Source organism: Microcaecilia unicolor, chromosome 3, assembly GCF_901765095.1.
Source record: "Microcaecilia unicolor chromosome 3, aMicUni1.1, whole genome shotgun sequence".
In the NCBI taxonomy this organism is placed as follows: domain Eukaryota; kingdom Metazoa; phylum Chordata; class Amphibia; order Gymnophiona; family Siphonopidae; genus Microcaecilia; species Microcaecilia unicolor.
The window spans coordinates 409,563,047-409,590,263 of record NC_044033.1 but is presented as its reverse complement, the minus strand read 5'-3'; the positions used below and the strand labels follow the sequence as shown (position 1 = coordinate 409,590,263).

At 46.4% G+C, this 27,217-nt stretch overlaps 1 protein-coding gene across 1 annotated transcript in view; it reads right to left on the bottom strand.

The window, feature by feature from the left end:
* The window catches only part of CD2AP (CD2 associated protein), a 442,106-nt gene that overhangs the window by 178,973 nt on the left and 235,916 nt on the right, over positions 1-27,217 (bottom strand). The window contains 1 exon segment of the mRNA XM_030198789.1: positions 13,255-13,342. Within this exon segment, the coding sequence (XP_030054649.1) occupies positions 13,255-13,342 (88 nt within the window).

The following is a 27,217-nucleotide window of genomic DNA, read 5'->3' as shown; positions in this document are numbered from 1 at the left end:
GCCACAGTAGTTTGAGGTTTTTCCTCTCACCTTCTGTTAGGATCTGGTAACTGTGAGCCCTTGTGCCCTGACTGAGCACGGCGAAGATGGAGTGACACCGCACTCGGTCAGGCAGCCAGACAACCCCAAGCTTCACCTGGGAGACGACCACCGTTCCCTGAGAGTTGAGCCCTCAGGTGCAGGCGGCCACCAGGACTTCTGGAACCGGGGGGTTGTACAACCGCTGACCAGGCAAGCAAGCAGAACAGACACAGACCAAGAGCCAGGAAATCCGTAGGGCAAAGAGTAGTCAAAAACAGTCCAAGGTCAAGGCAGGCAGCAAAACAAGCCGAGGTCTGGAACACTGGATCTGAAGATAAGGAGCACCGGCGTGGATCTCAAACACAATTGAGGCCGAAGCAACGAAGGACTGGAGGCAGGGCTTTAAATAGTGTAGGAATCAATCTCAAACATGTGCAGCTGATCCAAGATGGATGCCCTCATCAGCAGAGAAGCCCAACGCCCAAATATAGGCTTCCTTCCTGCAGCCGGCCAACCCCAAGATGGCCACCACAAGCTGAGATGCCCATCCCAAGATGGCCGACCTATCCTGGAGAAACACCACCAAGGTAGCCGGCTACCTCTGCCGGACCGCGCCTCGCCGGCGAATCGGCCGCACAGGCCTGGAATCAGGTGAGGAACTTAACACCTTCATAACAACACAAATTTATAAGGACACAGTGTTTTTGTAGTGTGTGTATAGGATTCACAGTGGGTTTGGTAATACATTAGAATTACAACATATGAAACAAAAATGTTGAAGATTGGAGTATTCTTAGAGATGCAAGGGCGACCAAGAAACTAAGATTCTATGGAAGAAGACAATAAGAAAACAAAGATTCACTTGTGGCTGCCAAAAAACCCTTAATTTTCTTCTTTGATTGTAACCAATAGCAAACGAAAAAACTGTTTGTTTTAAGATGGCAAAATTGACACCTTGAAGCCATATGATGGAACCCTCATTCAATTAAATACTCTTCAGCTGAGGAACTGGAAAATTATTTTTCTGATAAAATAAATAAAATATGCTTAACAATGGTTTAATACAATAACAGCACATATATCCTTCATAGAAACATGAAGATGATGATATCTTAAGGAGAATGGCTTCTGACAGATATGGGAGAAATTTTCCAAGCCTGGAAGGAATATCCTGTTAAATAAGTCTTCAGCTTCACATCGTTTTGTTTTTGTTTTTTTGGAAAGGCATTTTCAACTTTCAGTCCAAGCATTAATTTTACTACATTTGGACTATTGCAATACCTTGCATTCAGGGATATCTGTACAATTACATTCCAGACTGCAGCTTATTACAAAACACCACTGCTAAATTAATTTTCAAAGCCTTCAATAACAATCATGTTAAACCAGTAGTTCCCAAACCTGGTCCTGGAGGCACCCCAGCCAGTCAGGTTTTCAGGATATTCACAATGAATATTCATGAGGTTGATTTCTACACCAATGACGTAGTGCATGCAAATCTCTCTCGTGAATATTCGTTGTGGATATCCTCAAAACCTCTCTGGGGTGCCTCCAGGACCAGGTTTGGGAACAACTGTGATAAACCACTGTCGACCTGCCCTTTACTGGTTACCATTTCAGGTGCCAGTAAAGTTTACATTGGCCTTTCTGGCTTACAAGTCCTTGGATGGGACTAGCCCTGAAAGATATATTTGTTTTTTGTCTTTTTCAAAATACAGTAAAATCCTTGACAGCCACAAATAAACTATTATTGCATTTTTCATCAGTGCAAGGATACATCATTAAAAAAAACAAAAAACAAAAAAAAACCCTCTAGCTAATTCTTTCATATCAAGCCATCACTCAGCAATAGTGTCTCTATCCCTTTGGATGCAACCATGGGATATTATTTTTTGCCATCAGCTAAAGGCTTTTTTATTCACATATTATTTATTAGCTTTATATTATTTTATGGATAATTGATCAGCCTTTTAGATACACTTTTCTTCCTGGTTAAATTTACTGGTTATATTATTGTAATCTGTCTTGGAGCTTTAGGGGGAGTAGGCAGATTATAACTATTTAGATAAGATTAGATTGACCACAACAATAAAGTCCTTTTCCTGGGTGGTAAGGTGGTTCTTACCTGATAATTTTCTTTCCATTAATCATACCAGACCAGTCCAGACTAATGGGTTATGTCCATCTACCAGCGGAAGGAGACAGAGAAAATAGTTCGAAGTAAACCGCCCCTTAAGGGTATCGTGCAGCCTGGAAGGTTCAGTATTTCGAATAGTCAAGCAATGGTGCTCTGACGTCTAGAAGAAAACACAGTTAATACCAAACAGGCAAACTCTTGGAGCCAATATGTAGAACCTCACTGTTCCTACTTGGCCAAAGGCAACTGCTGCCTCCCCTCACAGTAAAGTAAGCGGGAGGGAATGGTCCATACTGAGCTTGCTCAAGCACATAGAGATCTACCCCTGAATCCGGGGAAAGAACTCCGTGATGCCAAGTAACAGGAGTCATACTGAGCTGGCACAACAAGTGTCAGGAGATTGAATAGAGAAGATGACGTAGGCAGTGCTGTAGGACATCCCAGCGTATTGAAGCGTCGTGGAACAGCCAGGGATACCCTAAAGGAAACAACACTCTGACAGACTTTAGCCAGGGAGGGCATCTGGACTGGTCTGGTATGATTAGAGGAAAGAAAATTATCAGGTAAGAACATAATTTTTCCTTCCTTGTCATCTATACCAGACCAGTCCAGACTAATGGGATGTAGCAAAGCAGTTTCCCAAAGGGTGGGGGGGGAGAAAAGAAGAATGCAGAAGGTTGAAAAATCAACAAAGCTATACACACAGCAAAAAACTGATCAGCAGAAAAGGATTTGAATATCCGAACCACCAGGCTACCAAAATGGAACAGAGTTAGACACTAGAAAAGGAACTAAAACAAACGTCCTGAGCAAAAGAAAAATTACATACCCCTGTCTTAAGTCCAGGATGGTCGGATGAAGTCACCCTAACAAGTACTAGGAGTACGCCACCCCAAACAGTATGCCACACTTCATAGAAGGAAGCAAGGCCCAGACCCGCGCCTAATGAGAGAATCAAACTCCACAGAACAAGAAGAGACTCCAGAGTCGAGAGAATCAGCTAACTGGAGTGCTAGTCTCTCCGGGAGAACCACGAAGAAAAGGGCAGCAGTATAACAGGGTACAACCGTAGAAAGAGTACTCCTCAACCAGCTCGCTCTGGACTTAGGGATGAAAGAACAGAGCCAAGAGAACAAAAAGAGAGTCGAGAGCCACACTGTGGAGAAAAGACCCCCAAGGTGCCAAGAAGACACAAAAGGCACAGAGACGAATTCAAACTCCAGCAATGGAGAAACTTCTCGCCAGCCATCAAGAGGCTACGGCAAGAAAAGATGCCACAAGAATGGCAGCTAACAGGAGACAAGGCAGCCTTGTCTAGCAATCTAACTGTGGTAAGCCACAGCTGTTGAAATTACTATATCCAACCCGCAGAAAAGAGATGGGGTTGATCGACAAGTTGAAACAGTGCCCAACAGGCAAAGGAAAATATGCTCCACAGTCAGAGACTGAACTGTGCTCAAGGGACAGAAAAGAAGCTGCGCTCATCAGGCAGGCAGAGAAGGATCCGTGCTCAACAAGAACAAATGGATTTGCACTCAAAGCACACAAACTGAGCCAAGCACCACGGGCAGAGAAAGAGTTGCACACCTCTGTTAAAGATAGAAATGCCCTGAACAAGCAGAGACAAAGCTGAGAGTAACAGACAGAGGATGAGCAGTGTCCCACTGAAAGAGCTGGATGTTAGAGGTACCTGCAGAACTGAAGCTGCGGTAGCGATGGAACTGTGTATAAAATGCAGACAAGGAGCTGCTTTCCACACGCAAACAAGGAGCTGCGCTCCTGACACCGGCAAGAAACTGCGCTTCAGACGCCAGCAAGGAGCAGCGCTCCACACGCCGACAAAGCGAATGCTACATACCTGTAGAAGGTATTCTCCGAGGACAGCAGGCTGATTGTTCTCACTGATGGGTGACGTCCACGGCAGCCCCTCCAATCGGAATCTTCACTAGCAAAAGCCTTTGCTAGCCCTAGCGCGCCGATGCGCACCGCGCATGCGCGGCCGTCTTCCCGCCCGAAACCGGCTCGTGCCGGCCAGTCTCATATGTAGCAAGACAAAGAGAAGGGAAGACACAACTCCAAAAGGGGAGGCGGGCAGGTTTGTGAGAACAATCAGCCTGCTGTCCTCGGAGAATACCTTCTACAGGTATGTAGCATTCGCTTTCTCCGAGGACAAGCAGGCTGCTTGTTCTCACTGATGGGGTATCCCTAGCCCCCAGGCTCACTCAAAACAACAAACATGGTCAATTGGACCTCGCAACGGCGAGGACATAACTGAGATTGACCTAACAATTTATCCAACTAACTGAGAGTGTAGCCTGGAACAGAATAAACATGGGCCTAGGGGGGTGGAGTTGGATTCTAAACCCCGAACAGATTCTGAAGCACTGACTGCCCGAACCGACTGTCGCGTCGGGTATCCTGCTGCAGGCAGTAATGAGATGTGAATGTGTGGACAGATGACCACGTCGCAGCTTTGCAAATCTCTTCAATAGTGGCTGACTTCAAGTGGGCTACCGACGCTGCCATGGCTCTAACATTATGAGCCGTGACATGACCCTCGAGAGCCAGCCCAGCCTGGGCGTAAGTGAAGGAAATGCAATCTGCTAGCCAATTGGATATGGTGCGTTTCCCCACAGCCATTCCCCTCCTGTTGGGATCAAAAGAAACAAACAATTGGGCGGACTGTCTGTTGGGCTGTGTCCGCTCCAGATAGAAGGCCAATGCTCTCTTGCAGTCCAATGTGTGCAGCTGACGTTCAGCAGGGCAGGAATGAGGACGGGGAAAGAATGTTGGCAAGACGATTGACTGGTTCAGATGGAACTCCGACACAACCTTTGGCAAGAACTTAGGGTGAGTGCGGAGGACTACTCTGTTATGATGAAATTTGGTGTAAGGGGCCTGGGCTACCAGGGCCTGAAGCTCACTGACTCTACGAGCTGAAGTAACTGCCACCAAGAAAATGACCTTCCAGGTCAAGTACTTCAGATGGCAGGAATTCAGTGGCTCAAAAGGAGGTTTCATCAGCTGGGTGAGAATGACATTGAGATCCCATGACACTGTAGGAGGCTTGACGGGGGGCTTTGACAAAAGCAAACCTCTCATGAAGCGAACAACTAAAGGCTGTCCTGAGATCGGCTTACCTTCCACACGGTAATGGTATGCACTAATTGCACTAAGGTGAACCCTTACAGAGTTAGTCTTGAGACCAGACTCAGACAAGTGCAGAAGGTATTCAAGCAGGGTCTGTGTAGGACAAGAGCGAGGATCTAGGGCCTTGCTGTCACACCAGACGGCAAACCTCCTCCATAGAAAGAAGTAACTCCTCTTAGTGGAATCTTTCCTGGAAGCAAGCAAGATGCGGGAGACACCCTCTGACAGACCCAAAGAGGCAAAGTCTACGCTCTCAACATCCAGACCGTGAGAGCCAGAGACTGGAGGTTGGGATGCAGAAGCGCCCCTTCGTCCTGTGTGATGAGGGTCGGAAAACACTCCAATCTCCACGGTTCTTCGGAGGACAACTCCAGAAGAAGAGGGAACCAGATCTGCCAAAAAGGAGCAATCAGAATCATGGTGCCTCGGTCTCGCTTGAGTTTCAACAAAGTCCTCCCCACCAGAGGTATGGGAGGATAAGCATACAGCAGACCCTACCCCCAGTCCAGGAGGAAGGCATCCGATGCCAGTCTGCCGTGGGCCTGAAGCCTGGAACAGAACTGAGGGACTTTGTGGTTGGCTCGAGATGCGAAGAGATCTACCAAGGGGGTGCCCCACACCTGGAAGATCCGTCGCACTACACGGGAATTGAGCGACCACTCGGGAGGATGCATAATCCTGCTCAGCCTGTCGGCCAGACTGTTGTTTACGCCTGCCAGATATGTGGCTTGGAGCACCATGCCGTGACGGCGAGCCCAGAGCCACATGCTGACGGCTTCCTGACACAGGGGGCGAGATCCGGTGCCCCCCTGCTTGTTGATGTAATACATGGCAACCTGGTTGTCTGTCGGAATTTGGATAATTTGGTGGGACAGCCGATCTCTGAAAGCCTTCAGAGCGTTCCAGACCGCTCGTAACTCCAGGAGATTGATCTGCAGATCGCGTTCCTGGAGGGACCAGCTTCCTTGGGTGTGAAGCCCATCGACATGAGCTCCCCACCCCAGGAGAGACGCATCCGTAGTCAGCACTTTTTGTGGCTGAGGAATTTGGAAAGGACGTCCCAGAGTCAAATTGGACCAAATCGTCCACCAATACAGGGATTTGTGAAAACTCGTGGACAGGTGGATCACGTCTTCTAGATCCCCAGCAGCCTGAAACCACTGGGAAGCTAGGGTCCATTGTGCAGATCTCATGTGAAGGTGGGCCATGGGAGTCACATGAACTGTGGAGGCCATGTGGCCTAGCAATCTCAACATCTGCCGAGCTGTGATCTGCTGGGACGCTCGCACCCGCGAGACGAGGGACAACAAGTTATGGCTCTCACCTCTGGGAGATAGGCACAAGCCATCCGAGAATCCAGCAGGGCTCCTATGAATTCGAGTTTCTGCACTGGGAGAAGATGGGACTTTGGATAATTTATCAGGAACCCCAGTAGCTCCAGGAGGCGAATAGTCATCTGCATGGACTGTAGAGCTCCTGCCTCGGATGTGTTCTTCACCAGCCAATCGTCGAGATATGGGAACACGTGTACCCCCAGCCTGCGAAGTGCCGCCGCTACTACAGCCAAGCACTTCATGAACACTCTGGGAGCAGAGGCGAGCCCAAAGGGTAGCACACAGTACTGGAAGTGACGTATGCCCAACTGAAATCGCAGATACTGTCTGTGAGCTGGCAGTATCGGGATGTGTGTGTAGGCGTCCTTCAAGTCCAGAGAGCATAGCCAATCGTTTTCCTGAAGTGTGCCCAGGGAAAGCATCCTGAACTTTTCTTTGACCAGATATTTGTTCAGGGCCCTTAGGTCTAGGATGGGACGCTTCCCCCCCTGTTTTCTTTTCCACAAGGAAGTACCTGGAATAGAATCCCAGCCCTTCCTGCCCGGATGGCACGGGCTCGACCGCATTGGCGCTGAGAAGGGCGGAGAGTTCCTCTGCAAGTACCTGCTTGTGTTGGAAGCTGTAAGACTGAGCTCCCGGTGGACAATTTGGAGGTTTTGAGGCCAAATTGAGGGTGTATCCTTGCCGGACTATTTGGAGAACCCACTGATCTGAGGTTATGAGAGGCCACCTTTGGTGAAAAACTTTCAACCTCCCTCCGACTGGCAGGTCGCCCGGCACTGACACTTGTATGTCGGCTATGCTCTGCTGGAGCCAGTCAAAAGCTCGTCCCTTGCTTTTGCTGGGGAGCCGAGGGGCCTTGCTGAGGCGCATGCTGCTGACGAGAGCGAGCGCGCTGGGGCTTAGCCTGGGCCGCAGGCTGTCGAGAAGGAGGATTGTACCTGCGCTTACCAGAAGAGTAGGGAACAGTCTTCCTTCCCCCATAAAAACGTCTACCTGTAGATGTAGAGGCTGAAGGCTGTCGGCAGGAGAACTTGTCGAAAGCGGTATCCCGCTGGTGGAGCTGCTCTACCACTTGTTCGACTTTCTCTCCAAAAATGTTATCCGCACAGCAAGGTGAGTCCGCAATCCGCTGCTGGATCCTATTCTCCAGGTCGGAGGCACGCAGCCATGAGAGTCTGCGCATCACCACACCTTGAGCAGTGGCCCTGGACGCAACATCAAAGGTGTCATACACCCCTCTGGCCAGGAATTTTCTGCACGCCTTCAGCTGCCTGACCACCTCATGAAATGGCTTGGCTTGCTCAGGAGGGAGCTTATCCAGCAAGCCCGCCAGCTGCCGCACATTATTCCGCATATGTATGCTCGTGTAGAGCTGGTAGGACTGGATTTTGGCCACGAGCATAGAAGAATGGTAGGCCTTCCTCCCAAAGGAGTCTAAGGTTCTAGAGTCCTTGCCCGGGGGCGCTGAAGCATGCTCCCTAGAACTCTTAGCCTTCTTTAGGGCCAAATCCACAACTCCAGAGTCGTGAGGCAACTGAGTGCGCATCAGCTCTGGGTCCCCATGGATCCGTACTGGGACTCGATCTTCTTGGGAATGTGGGGATTACTTAATGGCTTGGTCCAGTTCGCCAGCAATGTCTTTTTGAGGACATGATGCATGGGTACTGTGGACGCTTCCTTAGGTGGAGAAGGATAGTCCAGGAGCTCAAACATTTCAGCCCTGGGCTCGTCCTCCACAACCACCGGGAAGGGGATGGCCGTAGACATCTTCCGGACAAAGGCCGCAAAAGACAGACTCTCGGGAGGAGAAAGCTGCCTTTCAGGGGAGGGAGTGGGATCCGAAGGAAGGCCATCAGACTCCTCGTCAGAGAAATATCTGATGTCCTCTCGGGAGGAGAGCACCCCCGGTACCGGAGGGGAAGGGCGCAACAGCTCTCCCAGGATCTCTGGGAGGACGGCCCGGAGACTCTCGTGCAGAGCGGCTGTGGAGAAAGATGTGGAAGCCGATGCAGGTGTTGATGTCAGAGTCTGTTCCGGGCGTGGAGGCTGTTCCGGGCTGTCCATAGTGGAGCGCATCGACACCTCTTGAACAGAGGGTGAGCCGTCCTCTCGGTGACGATGCCTACTGGGTGCCGACTCCCTCGGCGACCCAGAGCCCTCGGTGCCGATACGGGAAGGGGACCGGTGTCGATGCTTCTTCGACTTTTTGGAACAAAGCATGTCACCGGAGCTTCCCAGCACCGACGAGGAGGACGCAGAATCCAGCCGTCGCTTCCTCGGGGCCGAGGCGGTCTCGGGGGGGCTGTACCGCAGGAGCCCTCAGGGTAGGGGGAGACCCACCCGAAGGCTCACCGCCACCAGCAGGGGAATGGACAGCCCTCACCTGCACTCCAGTCGAAGCACCACCGTCCGACGACATCAGCAGAAGTGGAGGTCCCGGTACCACCGACGCCGACGCAGCCTTACGATGTCCCGGCCCCGATGCAGAGGGTCGATGCCTCGATGCACTCGATGCAGTCGCGGCCGAGGACGGAGGTCTGGACGCTGTCGACGTCGATGCACTCAATAGTCCCGGTGCCGATGCCGACGAAGAGCCCGAGAACAAAACGCTCCACTGGGCCAATCTCACTACCTGAGTCCGCTTTTGTAAAAGGGCGCACAGACTACAGGCCTGCGGGCGGTGCCCAGCCCCCAGACACTGAAGACACGACGCGTGCCTGTCAGTGAGCGATATTACCTGGGCGCACTGGGTGCACTTCTTGAAGCCGCTGGGAGACTTCGATGACATGGGCGGAAAAATCACGCCGGCGAGATCAAAACTCGTGATTGCGTAAGGCACCAAAAAGAGGGGGAGAAAAAATTCGACCCGAGGCCTCAAAAGGGCCTACCCCAAAGACGAAAAGAAACTTACTGGGGCAAAAACTGAAAATAGAGGAAAGGGAAAAAGACCGAAAAGGTCTTCTTCCGAAATCCTTTTTTTTTTTTTTTTTGTAGCGAAGTCAAAAGAGACGCGCGAGGGGCGCGAACTTAAGGGGCGCGAACGGCGTAACACGACCGTACCGAGCGCGGACAAAAGAAGACTGGCCGGCACGAGCCGGTTTCCGGCGGGAAGATGGCTGCGCATGCGCGGTGCGCATCGGCGCGCGAGGGCTAGCAAAGGCTTTTGCTAGTGAAGATTCCGATTGGAGGAGCTGCCGTGGACGTCACCCATCAGTGAGAACAAGCAGCCTGCTTGTCCTCGAAGAAGAAGCTATGCTTCCTACATGAAGCTGTATAGCACCTGCAGTCACAGAGCTGTGCTCCACTTCACCCAACTTGCAGAGAAGAGTTGTGCTAAACATACAGAGATGGAGCTACACTCAACAGGCGGTGGAGCTGCGCTCTGCAAGCAGACAGGGAGCTGCGTTCCATATGCAAAGAGAGATAGCTGCATGCCACGCACAGACAAGGAGCTGCGTTCCACAGGCAGACACAGAGCTGTGTTCTACACGCAGACACAGGACTGTGCCCCACGCTGAGACCTGCAGAGAAAGAACTACACTCAACGCGTGACAATGGAGCTGCGTTCAACAAGCAGAGAAGAAAGGTTCACTCAACATGCCATGATCGAGCTGTCCTCAACATACAGCGATGGGACTAAAGCCAACCTGGAACTGTGGAACTGTGCTCAGCATGCAGCGATGAAGCTATGCAAAACATGGAACGGTGGAACTGCATGGAATAATGAAGCTGCGCTCAACATACAGCGATGGAGACGCGCTCAACATACAGCGATGGAGCCGTGCTCAATATGCAGCGATGGAGCCGCGCTCAACATGCAGCATGCATAGATGGAGTCCCGGGGAACAGCCAGAGAAGAAGGTGCTGCCAGGAGGTCAACAGGAAAGGAGCACAACTTGTGGAAATGCAGACCTGGCGCTGCACTCCCCTAGCCCAGAAGGACTAAAACTACAAGAAGAGAAAGCCCCATGCCCCAAGAGACACTCTCGACCCTCAAGTGGTTTCTCAGCCACAATGACCGCCCTCCTAGGCAACCGATACAGAGCAGCAGTCAACGTAGAGAAAGAACTCCCGCCAAAAGGGAGGTAAGCATCACGGAGCTGGAATCCTCAGACCATAGGAAGCAAAATGCAGCCACAAGGCAGTGAGGAAGAAACAACTGTCGCCAGGCCAGGAACAAAGAGGAAGCTGGCCACTAACACCAAACTGAGGAAAAGCCAGCTAAGGGAGAGTCAAACTCCAGACCTAGAACAGAGCCACTTCCCTGCAGAAAAGTAGAGAAAAGCGCAGAGCTAAGAGGCAATAATCCAGATGCACAGCAATAGATCTACTCAGTAGGAAAAAACTGCGTCCCTTACAGAAAAAGGAAGGAGTGCCAAATGTGCCAGGAGAGAGGCGCCTGAAACTAGAAAAGGCAAAATCCGCCTGTGCCAGGCTAAAACTCCCGCCCGAAAGCAAGGGAAGCAAGAAAGAGCTGTGGCAAACTAGTCCCAAAAAGGCACATTCCCATAAAGAGACAATGAACTGTGTCCAAGCAAAAGACTGGCAAGAATGGCGCTCCCGAGGGTACTCAGAAGAGGGCTTTGAGCTAGCAGTTGCACACCAAGGACAACTCGGACCCCCACCAGAAGGAAAGTACCCTGCAGACAAACCAGAACAGACAGGAGGGATCCACGGGGACAAGAGAACCAGAACCTCCCTAAGGAAGGGAGGAAAAACAGCTGCCAAAAAAGAATCAAATAGCAGGGGCGTCTCGAGCAAGATGCCAGAAGCAGCAGAGACCGGACGGTCTGAAAAAGAACTGACCAACAGCCATATAAGGCTGACTAAAAAATAGCCCTGGACTAAAAAGGCCGAGCCTGCAGCCAAACAGAGCCAGCGAGAGACTTCCCCCACTTTGGAAATGGCAGACTAAGACCTCCGAACCGCGAAGGTATAAGTTCCAGCAACGGGGCCGCCTTCTGAACCAGCCGCCGTCTAGGACTGTGAAGAGGAGAAAAACAACTGAGTTTCATGATCCAGGCACGAGCTGTGCCCCACAAAAAAAAAAATCAAATCAACTGGTCAGCTCAGAAGGGTCCAAGATCAGACTCAGACGCCAGCCAGCAAAATTCAAAGAAACTTTGCAAGCGGCCCCCTAGAATGCATTGCCAAAGGTGGGAAAATAAATCAGGTAACAGGCAAGAGAAAGAAGGAAAAACAAAGCTTCTTCTTCTTTTTTTTTTAATAAACAACCTTCTTCACTAGTGACAGGAATTAAAAAAGGTTTACCTCAGAGGCAGAAAAGGAGGGAAAAAACAAAGGTTTCTTTTTTTTTTTTTTATAAACAACCTTCTTCACTAGTGACAGAATAAAGGCTTACCTCAGAGACAGAAATTCAGATATACCTACCACCACAGAAGAGAAGAACCCCACAGGGGAGACAAGTTACTCCATGCCACAATCAACCATCACCCTGCTAGAAAGACAGTCAGGGGAGGGAGGGGAGGGAACCAGGGTCACTGGGTATCACCCTAGCTGACAGATGAGGAACTCACGACCACCGAGTATCACCTAAAACTAGCCCCAACACGGCTACCAGCAAACCCCTGGCTCCACTGTCACCAGAAGAATCTGAGACAGGAGCTACCAGCCAGCAATCCAGAGCAGCTGCACGATCCGTCCACCATCCGATAGGAGACAGAGAAAATACTGAACATTCCAGGCTGCACGATACCCTTAAGGGGCGGTTTACTTGGAACTATTTTCTCTGTCTCCTTCTTCCGCTGGTAGATGGACATAACCCATTAGTCTGGACTGGTCTGGTATAGATGACATGGAACTTCTAATATGCATCATGCATATATAGTAAGGATTATTTTTTCATATATGCATCACTTGAACTTGTCCACATTAAATTTCACCTTAAAGTGTCCAGTTATGCCAGGTCCTTCTGCAATACAGTCTACTCATGATTTAACAATTTTGAGTAGTTTTGTACCGTTTGCAAATTTTAAAACTCACTTCACTCATCACTCCCTTTTCCAGATCATTTATAAATAAGTTAAAAAGCACCAGTCCTATTAAAGATCTTTCTCCTCTAAGAAAACTGACCACTTAATTCTACTCTTTAGCCAGTTTCCAAACTACAATAGGGTACTTCCTCCTATCCTATCATGGTTAATATCCTGAGAGCTTCTCATGAGGAACTTTGTCTAACTGGATTTTCAGGAAGCATGGGATTTTAGCCATATCTTTCTCCACATGTTTATTAACACCTTCAAAAAAAGCTAACAAAGGCTACTGAGGCAAGAATACTATTTGCTAATCTATGTTGGTTCTGGCCCATTAAACCATATTTATGTATACAGACTGTGGTTTTGTTCTTTCAGAATATAAAAACAGTCTTAATACTGTTTAGATTATGGCTTATTGTGATTGTTTTCATACCCAATGGCTTTTGTGATTGTTTTCATACCTGTAGCTATTAAACAGAAATGCAATTTCTATTCATCCTATGTATGTATTTTTTTGAATAAATTTACTAAGAACAAAACCAAAAACATATTAGATCATGTATTACTTCTTATGCAGGAACAAGAATGGTTTTAAAACACTTTTCAACCTTACCATTCTGCTTGCCATCAATTTCTGTTTTCATTATTTCAGAATTACCAGTCTGAGATGCTTTGGGACCCACAGACTGAGAAGATAATGCCTGGATACACGGAAATAATTAAAAATTAATGAAATTTAAATTTGAACATAGACAGTTTTATGTTTGTTCAAGGACAGTCAACTTTCACAACTATATAAAACATCAGCATAGTACTAAAAATTTCAGTCATTTCAGTTTTGGACTGAACTTACAGAAGTAAGCAGATCATCAAAAGAAAAAACAAAAAATAGACACAGAAAGGGCAATTTTATAATCCAGGCACTCATACGTATATACATACATTATGGGCCAGATTCTATATATGGTACTTATAAAATCTGCTTGGAAAACATTTCCGCCTAAGCATATTCTATAAGATTTAGGCACGGTATATAGAATACGCTTAGTTGATATCCCAGCACCTAAAACTACACACCTCCATTTATACCAATGAAAACGTGGTGTAAATCCCTGCACGTAGATTTACATGGACTGGGCCATATTCTATAACAACGTGTGTAAATTTGGGAACGCCCACAAAATGCCCATATCCCCGCCCATGGCCACACCCCTTCTGAACTATGCACTTTAGAATTTAGGCATTCATTACAGAACATGTTTAGTGAGTTATGAACGTAAATTCTAATTGCCAATTAGTGCTCATTATTGCTTAAGTGCTCTTAAGAACACTGATTGGCTTGTTAAACCAATTAAGTTACATGCGTTATGGAATACACTTAAAGTTTAGCATGGAACGCTAGGCACAATATATAGAATCCAGCAGTATGTGTGTAAATGTTTAGAATGCTACATTTATGCTCATTATGTGCCTATGTGTATGTTAACACAAGTATGGCATCTAAACACTATTCTGAGGGGGGGGGGGAACCCTGTTTAACTTACATAACGTGTACTTGCAAGGGGATGCCTACACAGGAGGAGCAGAGTATGAGCAGAATATGAGCAGGACATAGGGGTGGGGCTCCCACTCACACACATAACTTGTACAATACTGAAAGTTATACACATTCCTGCCACACTTAGGTGCACTGGCTGGCATAAGTGTGTACACTTAAATTCTACTGAATTGATGGCGGGTTAACCTAGTGTCCTATAAAAGAACCTTGGCGCCTGGGTTCCATTATAAAATAGGCTCCTACCACATGCCCTCTGTGTGCCTTTGGAAGCACTTAGTTATAGAACTGCCCTCAGAATGGCTGTAATCTCCTCAAAAACAGCTTTCTCTGCAGGTTTGTTTCTTTTTGCTGGGCATCGTTCTGAAGTCACTCCACTCCATCAAGGGTTCGTTAGTTCATGGTGGTGAAGCCATCCCACTCACCATGTCTCTCTGCCCCGCCCTCGCGTCAAAACGTGATGACTTCGAGGGCAGAACAAAGAGACGCATCCTCACCCCCCAAGTTGTACCACAGATGGAACTTAGTCCTCTGACCCTCAAAGCAACGCCACGCCCCCTCCCAAGTCGCACCGGAGCTGCGATTTTAGCAGCCTCGTCGGGGAGGCGGTTTGGACAGACAGAGGAGGCGGAGGGAATCAGATGTTCGTTGATGCTGGGCCCGAGCGGCACACACAACAAGAAAAACAATAACACTCACACAGGCACACACGCACTGAGGCATGCACAGACAGCATCTCTCTCACTCACACACACACAAAAAATCTAGCACCAAAATAGTCTGCTAAATTGCACACAGGGGCGCTCTTTTAAATGAAGTCACTTTGAGAACCGACAGAAAAGGTAACCTTTCTCCTCAGCAAAACAAACACCCACTTCCTCCCCCATCCTTTTGTAACCAGGGACAAAGCTGCGCGGCAAATGCTCCCTAATAAAGGCTCCCTCCCAGCCTCATCTCACGCTGCCAGGTTTCATTTAGCCCACAGGATATCACAGATTTGGCAGGAGGGAAGCACAGCAGCGAAAACAAAAGCACAGAGGAGGAGGAGAGAGCAAATAGGATGCAGGCAGTAAAAGTGAGTTCAGAAAGACCCGTGACGTTAGTTCAGAGCACAGGAGAGGGAGCTCCTCGCTCGCACCGATCCCTTCTCAGGCACCTCCTCGCCCGTCCTGCAGCGAGGCGTTGCGGTGCTCTGGAGACACAAACTCCCTTCTCCCGAGTCCCAGCTCAAACTCTGCAATGCCCTGCCCTCTGGGATTCACTGCCACCCCTCTTTGTATCTGAATGCCTGCAAAAGTTCTCCAGCAGCAAAGGGATTTACTTGGGCTTCTCTATTTTGAATAGCTGTATTTTAAAGTCATTGAAGTGGACCTCTATCACAAACACACACAGACACTACTACTTCAAACGCCCCTCCCAACCTCCACCCACCCTCCCGCCACAAAACAAACACAAACACACAAAAAAGGCACACACACACACACACTCGCATATTCACTCTCTCTCAGGGTCACTCTCACACACACTCTCCCAAACATACAAACTCCGAGGAAAACCTTGCTAGCGCCCGTTTCATTTCTGTCAGAAACGGGCCTTTTTTACTAGTAATAATAATAAAATAAAAAATACATGATGAACAAATTGATGGATGAACTGCTAGTATTTGAGAAACAGATAAACAGTTCTAAGTATCAAAATGTATTAGGAGTCTTTTGATACCTCAGGTGTTGTGATATAGGGCTTGTCAACAAGAAAATTTTGTTGAAATGATCTGGCTGTGAAAGCTTTCGATTATCTGGATAAATGTAGATAAATAAATTTATTTATTTATTATTTATTTGTTGCATTTCTATCCCACATTTTCCCACCTATTTGCAGGCTCAATGTGGCTTACATAATGCCGCAGTGGCGATTGCCATTTCCGGATCTGAGAAATACAAAGTGGTATAAAATTGTAATTCGCAGATAAGAGTAGATTACAAGGTGGTATTGCATTAAAGTTCGTAGATGATATTGTAAATTATAGTGTAGTTAGACAGTAAATACAGAAAGTTCATTTCCGGTATCGGAAATAAGGTGGTGGTGTATAACGCGTTACGCATGTCCGAATAAGTGAGGTAGTCCAGTGTATAGAGTTCGGCTTTGTTTAATTTGTTGAAAGTTCGTTGTCTGGTATTTAGAATGAATCATTGTGGTATGCCTTTTTGAACAGGTTGGTTTTCGGAAGATTGTTAGGTTGTGCATTGTTTTTATGACATTAGGTAGTGTGATCCATAGTTGCATGCTTATGTAGGAGAAGCTGGATGCATAGATTGATTTATATTTGAGTCCTTTGCAACTGGGGTAATGGAGGTTCAAAAATGTGCGTGCTGACCTTTTTGTGTTCCTGGATGGCAAATCTACGAGGTCTGACATGTAGATTGAGGCTTCCCCGTAAGCGATTTTGTGGGCCAAGGTGCAGACTTTGAACGCAATACGTCCTTTTAGTGGGAGCCAGTGTAGTTTTTCTCTTAGGGGTTTGGCGCTTTCATATTTTGATTTTCCGAATATGAATCTGGCTGCTGTGTTTTGGGCCGTTTGGAGTTTCTTAATGATTTGTTCTTTGCATCTGGCAAAGATGGAATTGCAATAATCTAGGTGGCTTAGCACCATTGATTGTACTAGGCTGAGGAATATTTCTCTTGGGAAGAATGGTTTTACTCTTTTGAGTTTCCACATTGAGTGGAACATTTTCTTTGTTGTATTTTTCGCATGGGTGTCTAGTGTTAGATTTTGGTCGATTGTAACTTCGAGAATTTTCAGGCTGTCCGAAACAGGAAGGGTGTATTCTGGGGTGTTTATAGTGGTACGTTTGTTCGTGTTATATTGTGAAGAGAGGATGAGACAATGTGTTTTTTCTGCATTGAGCTTTAGTTGGAATGCATCCGCCCATGAATTCATTATTTGAAGGCTGTGCTTGATTTCAGTTGTGATTTCTGTTAGATCGTGTTTGAATGGGATGTAGATCGTGACATCGTCTGCGTAGATGTAAGGATTGAGGCCTTGATTAAATAATGATTTGGCTAGGGGTGTCATCGTTAGGTTAAAAAGGGTTGCTGAGAGCGGTGATCCTTGAGGTAAACCGCATTCAGGTTTCCATGGTGATGATTTGTTCGAATTTGATATTACTTGGTATGTTCTCGTGGTTAGGAAGCCGTTGATCCATCTAAGTACATTTCCTCCAATACGGAAGAATTCTAGGATGTTCAATAGTATTTTGTGGCTGACCATGTCAAATGCACTGGACATGTCAAATTGTAGGCGAAGTACACTACTGCCAGTTGCAATTATTTGTTTGAATTTGTTTAGGAGAGTGATTGATACTGTTTCGGTGCTATGGTTGGATCGAAATCCTGATTGTGATTCATGTAATACTGAGAATTTATTTAAGTAGTTGGTAAGTTGTTTGGTTACCATACTTTCCATTAGTTTGACTGCCAGTGGGATGGATGCTACCGGGCGGTAGTTGGTTATGTCATTTGCTTTTTTCTTTGAGTCTTTAGGTATTGGGGTGAGTAGTATATTTCCTTTATCCTTAGGGAAAAATCCCTGTTGTAACATGTATTTTAGGTGTGACGTGAGGTCTGTTATGAAGCATTCAGGGGTGGATTTTATTAAGTTGTTGGGACAAGTGTCCAGTTTGCAGTGGGATTTAGCGAATCTGTTGATTGCTTGGGTGATGGTTTCGTCGGTCAGTAAATCGAAGTTTGTCCAGATTCGATCTGGTGGGTATTCATCAGAGGATGGGTCCAGACAGTCCATGAATTTTTCGTGGTCGGTGGTATTAGGTGGTAATGTGAGTCGTAGTTTTATTATTTTTTTCATTGAAGTAGTTAGCAAGGTTATCTGCTGAAGGGGTGTCTGTACTGGTTGTGGTGACCAATGTGGTGTCTAGTAGTTTGCTCACAAGCTGTAAAAGTTTGTGCGTGTCTTTGTAGTCTGGCCCTGTTTTGGTTTTGTAGAATGACCTCTTGGTTTGTCTTATTGTATATTTGTATTTTCTTTGCATTTGCTTCCATGCTTTAAGTGTGTATTCATCTTTCATTTTTGTCCATGCTCGTTCGAGTCTTCTGACTTGTGTTTTTAATTTTTTCAGTTCTTCATTAAACCATGGTGTATCGAGTTGGTCTTCGTGAGGTTCTTGTTTGTAATGGTGTTATTTTGTCTAGTATGCTCCTGCATCTATTGTCCCAATTTAAGAGATAGTGTTTGGAGTCTGTTTGTGCTATCCATTCGTTCTTATAGATCTGTTGCCAGAATGTTTCAGGGTCAATTTGGCCTCTCGTGGTGTAGGTTATGCATTCTTGCTTGTGGTGTAAGCCTTTTTTTTCAGCACTGTAGTGCTAGGTTTAGTTTGTGGTGGTCTGACCATGGTATGTCTGTCCATTTTGTGTCTATTAGTATTAGGTTTGATTCTGAGGACAGTTTGTGTGTGATGAGGTCAAGTGTGTGGCCTTTGACATGGGTTGCTTGCATATTAGGCCAGTTAAGGTCCCATAGTTGGAGGAAATCCTTGTATTCACGTGTATTGGTTGCATTAGGTTCTTCTAAGTGTAGGTTTATGTCCCCTATTATAAGTAGATTGAAGTTGGATACACAAGTATTCAATATGAAATGTGGTTGGCATTCTTGCCAGTTACCTGGTAGTCTATAAAACAAGACAGCGTTTAGGTGGTCAAGCAAGGTGGTACGGTGAATTCTAACAGAGGTGATTTCAAGATTTGGTGTTATAGACTTGGCTGTTGTTATTATGGTGAAGTGGGATCTATAGATTAGTGCTTTGCCTCCTCCTCTTTTTTCTTTTCTTGTCCAGTGAGTGATTTTGTAACCTGGAGAGCAAAGTTCTAAAATTATGAGGTCCTTAAGATCGTAGATCCAAGTTTGGCTGATGAACAGTAGATCAAAGTTGTCTGCCGTGATCCAGTCTGTTATTGTTGTTGTTTTGTTAACTACTGATCTGGCATTTATGTATCCCACTCGAATTGTTTGGTAGGGGTCTGTTGGGTTCGAGGTTGTGTTAATTTTTGTTGGTTGTCTATTCTCCTGTAATGTGGATTTGTTGTGTCCTTTCTTTCCTTTATATTGAGTTTGTCTGTGTATGGTAATTCTTCCTTTATTTTGATTGTTGTTATTCTGGTGTGGTGTATTGTATCTGGGTAGTCTGTTAATCTTGTTTATTGTGGGTATGTTGTTGGTGTGTGTGAGGGGAGTGGATAGTGTGTGGTGAATTAGGGATAGTGAGTAGATTATTAGGAGTAATTTGGTGGTGTTCATGGTGGTGTTGTTTCAATTTGGGCTATTAGTTGATCGGGTATGATGACTGTGATATTGGTCTTTATTCAGAGGATGGTTCTTGAATGGTCTGGAGTGGTTTGTTGCTTTGTGGTAGTGGTGAGCGGATTGGTTGTTATGAGTGATTGGTTTACTCACAGTTAGATGTGTGGTCCTGGAGCTGTATCAATGGCCAAGTGAAGTGGTCTCCAGGTGGTGGTTGTGGTCTAAGAAGATTGGATAGCTGGGCAGGTAGGAGCAGTTCAGGTTAGGCAATGAGACAGCCCAGTTCTGAGGAAGGGTGTTATCTTGTTCAGATGTGCTGGACAGGAGTTTATGCCTTGCAAACTGGGGATTTATTCTCATTCAGCTCTCTTTCTCTCCAGTTGGATGTGCAAAAGTGTTGCTCAGGGTGCAAAGACTCTGTGGGCCCGGAGCTTCTGCAGGGCGTTTCCCATTTGGGTCGGGAGCGACTTCAGTGCCCAGCCAGGTCTCAATTGTCAGACGTGGAGCTCCCTCCGCCACATCTCAGTCAGGCCAGGGTGTCGTTCGCTTCCCGGCTCAGGTCTCAGCTTCCTGGTCCTGGGCTTTCGTAAGCGCGTTTTGCCCAGGTCGGTGCCGTGATCCGCTTCACTCGATTTCACCCGGGGAGTCTGGAGCTCCTGTTTGCAGGTGTGTCTCGACCGGCTGGGAGCCGCACGTCGTTCCGCTCGATCTCGTCCTCGGAGCAACTCTCCATGCTCATATGTGGCGAACTCGGGCGCCCACCCTGCACGGACAGGCTTCTGCACTCGGTTGCACAGCTCAGTCAGCTCCGTCCGAGGAGTCGGCTCAGCCTGTCCCTCACGTTTCAATCCACTGCAGGGCAGGTGAGTCTCGGTCAGAGGTTTGGCAAGCAGGGTGTAGGTCTGTTTGTCCCCCCCCCCCCCCCCCAGTCCTTGGTACGGGCGGGTCAGCGATGCGGCTCACCTCGGTCCTCCCCTCCAAGAGGGGTCAGAGTGCCTCGTGGTCAGCGCGGGTTTGACCGACCGCCGGTTCTAGCTGTTGGTCTCCTGAGTTCGGGTGCTGCTGCGGTCTGGGCGTCTCGCCACTCGGTTCTCTGCAGGGCAGGTGAGTCTCAGTCAGAATCTGGGAAGCCGGGTGCAGGTCTGTTTGTCTCCCCAGTCCCCGATACGGGCGAGTTAATGACATGGCTCTCCTCAGTCCTCACCTCCGAGCGGGGTCAAGATGCCTCATGGTCAGCGCGGGTTCGACCAACAGCCAGTTCCGGTCTTTTGGTCTCCTGATGAGTTCGGGTGGTGCCGCAGTACGGGGCGTCTCGCCACTCGGTTCGCCCGCGGTCTTGCCTTGGTGTGGTTCCGTCTTTGGTACCGTCTTTGTCTGGGCCTGATCCTCGGAGCTAGCTGCTTTGTGACCTTTCATGTGGCCATCATAGCTATGTATCATAGCTAGGAAAACAAATGATAATCCTAAGAAACAGATGATTGTTTTTTAATTGCACATAACATGTTTTATTTCATTGTTTTTTAATTGCACATAACAGTATTTTTACACATTCACATGTCTGTAGCTACAAACTAATGTTACATCATGTGTTTATATATGCTTTTGATCGGTATGTTTCATCATGCATTCAAATTTCATTATTTAATAATTCAATGTTTCATCATGTGTTCATATATGTTTTGATTGGTATATTTCATCATGCATTCAAATTTCAGTATTTAATAATCCTTACACAGTCACAACAGTTTCAACCATTTATACACATTTTTATAAGTCACACCATGCGTTTTTTCCATATATAGTTTACAATTTATTCATCCTCTTATTTTAGAAAAAACATTATATATGTTTGTTTTTTATATAGATTTATCAAGACCCCTGAGGCAGGCCTTTGTGCCGAAGCACGGCCGTGCCAGGTTGGTTTACGCATTTTTTAATAAAGACTTTTTTGTTATCCTCCTTGGATTCACCTCACTGTTTTTCTTTTGCTTCTCACGGCTTCGTGAGGTCCTTTCCTCCTCCTTGTTTGTTTTTTAAGCTAACAGAATACAACACTAAGGGGCTCATTTTCGAAAGAGAAAAATGACAAAACATTCAAATCACTATTTTCAAAACCTGTTTTGCAGACATTTATTTATTTATTCAAAAAACTTTATACCACAAAATTCAAAAAGTTCTCAGCAGTTAAAAGAATATATATATATATATATATATATACACACACATATATACATACATATACAAACACACATACATAAAAGCATAAAATAAACACACGTACTTGGTCAAATACAAAACTTCAGTAACTAAGACACATATGGATCAAAGGTTGTTATCAGACCCAGGGCTTCAGTCCAATCGCTTCTGCCAAATTACTTCTGCTACTCCATAAAGAGATATGTTTTTTACCTCTCGTTTAAACTATTTTATCTCCTGAATTTTAAGTACATAAGTATTGCCATACTGGGAAATACCAAAGGTCCATCAAGCCCAGCATCTTGTTTCCAACAGGGGCCAATCCAGGTCACAGACACCCGGCAAGATCCCAAAAATGTACAAAACAATTTATACTGCTTATCCCAGAAAGTGGATTTTCCCCAAGTCCATTTAATAACGATCTATGGACTTTTCCTATAGGAAGCCGTCCAAACATTTCGTCTGCAGTGCGTCCAAATCACAAGGGGCCATGTAGGGGGCAGGATTAGGGTGTTCCTAACACTTACGTTTTTCTGCCACAATGGAACAAAACAAAAATGTCCATGACCAAAACTAAGATGTTTTGAGCTAGACTTGATTTAATAACCACTAAGCCACAAAAAAGTGCCCTAAATGACCATATGACTACTGGAGGAGTAAAGGAATGCTCCCCCCCCCCCCTTATTCCCTAGTGGTTACTGACCCATTCCCACCTCCCCAAAGATGTGAAAGAAACAGTACATATCAGCCCTAGGGTGCTTCACTGCTCTGATAGGATGTCTGTGTGGTCAGGCTACTAAGAATGCTGGCACCTCCTATATCCCAATGGCTTGATTTTGTGCGTTTTTCACGTGGATGTTTTATTTTTGAAAATGGACCAAAAAGATAAACGCACAGAACACAGAAAAATCTAGCAAGGGGCCATTTCTGAAAATTAAAAAAAAACAAGAGTTTTGCTATTTTGAAAATCGCTATATTTGCTATTCAGATTCTCAACGTTTTGAGCAAAATATCTAAAGTCAGACTTAGGTGTCATATCTAAAATGCCCCTCTGTGCATATGCAATACACTTAAGCATCTATGCATTAAAGCCTTGGTAATTTATTTATTTATTTTTGTTAAATTTGTACCCCGCGCTTTCCAACTCTTGGCAGGCTCAATGCGGCTTACATGGGGCAATGGAGGGTTAAGTGACTTGCCCAGAGTCACATTAAAAAAAAATTTTTTTTTTAAACTCTTTTCAAAATTGTTGAAAATATGAAGAAACCCATGTGCAAACATCACAGCCTCAAAGAGGGTTTCCCCAAGGCATCAGAGAGTCTGTTGCTATCTATGAGGGCTCCTCTAAACATGAGCACACATTTCACCCAAGAATGATTGTTTACTACTAGTGATTCAATATTATTGATGAGAAGAAATAGACACTGTGGGTTTGTTACGTTGTAGGTACTAATTTCAAGCAGTATTAGCCAAAGGAATACATTCCAAGCTTACTTTAAAAAGGGGTCACGAGTCAAGACCACTGCCAGCCAGACTTCAAGAATCTGTCCCATAAATAGCAAAAGGCAGATGAAGATCTGCAAATTTTATCATTAATATCATATGCTGTGTGTGCAGGTGCTGTGCATCTCAAGGGGGGAGGGGAATACATTTTAATGTTGACATTGGCTAGTTAAATGTTACAGACAAAAGAGGGGCTTCAATTTGTACAATACAACAATAATGAAGGAGCGAGTCTGTTCACACAAAACATTGCGCAGGAGAAAAAAATTTGAGAGAACAGGGGAAAGACCTCAGAAAAGGTGACACACAGCAAGACTGCTGCAATTGTCCCAAAAAGAAAAGTCACCGTACCCTCCCCAATCATTGGTCTCAAAACCCCCACCTCCCTTTGTGTGGAAATATTGGGGAAAAAAACAAAAACAAACTTAAGATATGCTCCACATGCCCCAACAAAACCGCAGAGACTCAAAAATAGAAAAAGACCACCTAGCTGGCTGCAGCGTCCCAGACAGGCATCAACACCCCACGAACCCGTCTGTTGTGGAGCAAGTTCAGTACAACTCTTCAAAGTATCCCATCATATCATGTTTTGTTGTTGTTGATAAGGTGCCTCCCTGATAACCTGATAGGAGCTCAGCAAAGAATCATCTATTTAAGACCAGATCCTGAAGTCTGGGAGTGAGCTATATATTTTGCGCAGAAAACTTCTGTGCTAGTGGCTGGTCTATACAGCAGATGTCTGCAATTTGAACATCTGCACAGAATGTCTAGCTCAGAGGGACATTTCTGTGAAGTTCCCTCTCTCAATTAATTAATTTCAAGAGAATCATATCCCTCCATTTCAAAAACAGGATGCAGCAAACATACACAGAACAGAACAAAAAATACAAAGTGTATAACAAATCAGTTTAACTGAACCAACAGGGTTTTACCTTTTTAATCACTAAATAAAAATCTGATTCAAACATCTGGTAGAACAGAATTCCACAACCTGCAATTCAATAAGTCCAGTCTTCAGTGGCAGCAAGATGGGCCAATTGTACAGATGGCATTTCTAGTACCACCATATTGGATGAATGCAATATTTGTGAGGAATACTGATAAACCACCAAGGATTCATATAAGATGGGGCATCAGTACGTACAGTATGATACAGCAACAATCACCTTAAACATAATTCACCAAATGTAGAACTTTCAAGTAGGGAATGATATGTTCAAAAATCCTACAGCTGGTCAATAGCTTTGATGCAGAATTTTGAAATAGCTGCAGTACTCATGTTATACAAGCAGAAGCCACAAATATAAGGGATTATATAGTAATCTATATTAACAAGAACCAGAGATTGCAAAATACTGCGAAAGACACCCAGTGGAAGAATATATTTCAATCGGCGAACTAACTGTATGTTACAAAATGGCGCTCTCATAATTACCCTAACTTGAGCCTTCATGGCAAATTTAGCATACAAATACAATGAGAATTTTCACCAGAAAGAAATAATTTAAACACAGAATCCTCATCAATCTATAGCTACAACCAAGGAGCAAGCATGCAGCCTACTCATGAGAACATAAGAATACCTATACTAGGTCAGACCAATGGTCCATCTAGCCTAGTATCCTGCTTCCAACAGTGGCCAATCCAGCTCACAAGTACCTGGCAGAAACCCAATTAGTAGCGACATTCCATGCTACCAATCCCAGGACAAGCAGTGGCTTCCCCTATGTCCATCTCAATAACAGACTATAGACTTTCCCTCCAGGAACTTATCCAAACCTTTTTAAGCCCAGATACATTAACCGCTGTTACCACATCCTTCGGCAGTAAGATCCAGAGCTTAACTATTCTTTGAGTGAAAGAAGATTTCCTCCTGTTTGTTTTACCTGGTGTCTTGGGTGTCTAGCATCATGCATGCACAGCAAAAGTAACAGCTTACATCATCAGCTGATGACTGATGAGTGATGACATAAGCATACTGGCTGACATGTGATGGCGTTACAAAAAGTACAAAGACCAGGTGACACACAATGAAATTACATGGAAATACAAAGACAAGGGAAGACACAACTCCAAAGGGGAGGCGGGCGGGTTTGTGAGAACAATCAGCCTGCTGTCCTCGGAGAATACCCTCTACAGGTATGAAGCATTCGCTTTCTCCGAGGACAAGCAGGCTGCTTGTTCTCACTGATGGGGTATCCCTAGCCCCCAGGCTCGCTCAAAACAACAAACATGGTCAATTGGGCCTCGCAACGGCGAGGACATAACTGAGATTGACCTAACAATTTATCCAACTAACTGAGAGTGTAGCCTGGAACAGAATAAACATGGGCCTAGGGGGGTGGAGTTGGATTCTAAACCCCGAACAGATTCTGAAGCACTGACTGCCCGAACCGACTGTCGCGTCGGGTATCCTGCTGCAGGCAGTAATGAGATGTGAATGTGTGGACAGATGACCACGTCGCAGCTTTGCAAATCTCTTCAATAGTGGCTGACTTCAAGTGGGCTACCGACGCTGCCATGGCTCTAACATTATGAGCCGTGACATGACCCTCAAGAGCCAGCCCAACCTGGGCGTAAGTGAAGGAAATGCAATCTGCTAGCCAATTGGATATGGTGCGTTTCCCCACAGCCACTCCCCTCCTGTTGGGATCAAAAGAAACAACAATTGGGCGGACTGTCTGTTGGGCTGTGTCCGCTCCAGATAGAAGGCCAATGCTCTCTTGCAGTCCAATGTGTGCAGCTGACGTTCAGCAGGGCAGGAATGAGGACGGGGAAAGAATGTTGGCAAGACAATTGACTGGTTCAGATGGAACTCCGACACAACCTTTGGCAAGAACTTAGGGTGAGTGCGGAGGACTACTCTGTTATGATGAAATTTGGTGTAAGGAGCCTGGGCTACCAGGGCCTGAAGCTCACTGACTCTACGAGCTGAAGTAACTGCCACCAAGAAAATGACCTTCCAGGTCAAGTACTTCAGATGGCAGGAGTTCAGTGGCTCAAAAGGAGGTTTCATCAGCTGGGTGAGAACGACATTGAGATCCCATGACACTGTAGGAGGTTTGACAGGGGGCTTTGACAAAAGCAAACCTCTCATGAAGCGAACAACTAAAGGCTGTCCTGAGATCGGCTTACCTTCCACACGGTAATGGTATGCACTGATTGCACTAAGGTGAACCCTTACAGAGTTGGTCTTGAGACAGACTCAGACAAGTGCAGAAGGTATTCAAGCAGGGTCTGTGTAGGACAAGAGCGAGGATCTAGGGCCTTGCTGTCACAACAGATGGCAAACCTCCTCCATAGAAAGAAGTAACTCCTCTTAGTGGAATCTTTCCTGGAAGCAAGCAAGATGCGGGAGACACCCTCTGACAGACCCAAAGAGGCAAAATCTACGCTCTCAACATCCAGGCCGTGAGAGCCAGGGACCGGAGGTTGGGATGCAGAAGCGCCCCTTCGTCCTGTGTGATGAGGGTCGGCAAACACTCCAATCTCCACGGTTCTTCGGAGGACAACTCCAGAAGAAGAGGGAACCAGATCTGACGCGGCCAAAAAGGAGCAATCAGAATCATGGTGCCTCGGTCTTGCTTGAGTTTCAACAAAGTCTTCCCCACCAGAGGTATGGGAGGATAAGCATACAGCAGACCCTCCCCCCAGTCCAGGAGGAAGGCATCCGATGCCAGTCTGCCGTGGGCCTGAAGCCTGGAACAGAACTGAGGGACTTTGTGGTTGGCTCAAGATGCGAAGAGATCTACCAAGGGGGTGCCCCACACCTGGAAGATCTGGCGCACTACTCGGGAATTGAGTGACCATTCGTGAGGTTGCATAATCCTGCTCAATCTGTCGGCCAGACTGTTGTTTATGCCTGCCAGATATGTGGCTTGGAGCACCATGCCGTGACGGCGAGCCCAGAGCCACATGCTGACGGCTTCCTGACACAGGGGGCGAGATCCGGTGCCCCCCTGCTTGTTGATGTAATACATGGCAACCTGGTTGTCTGTCGGAATTT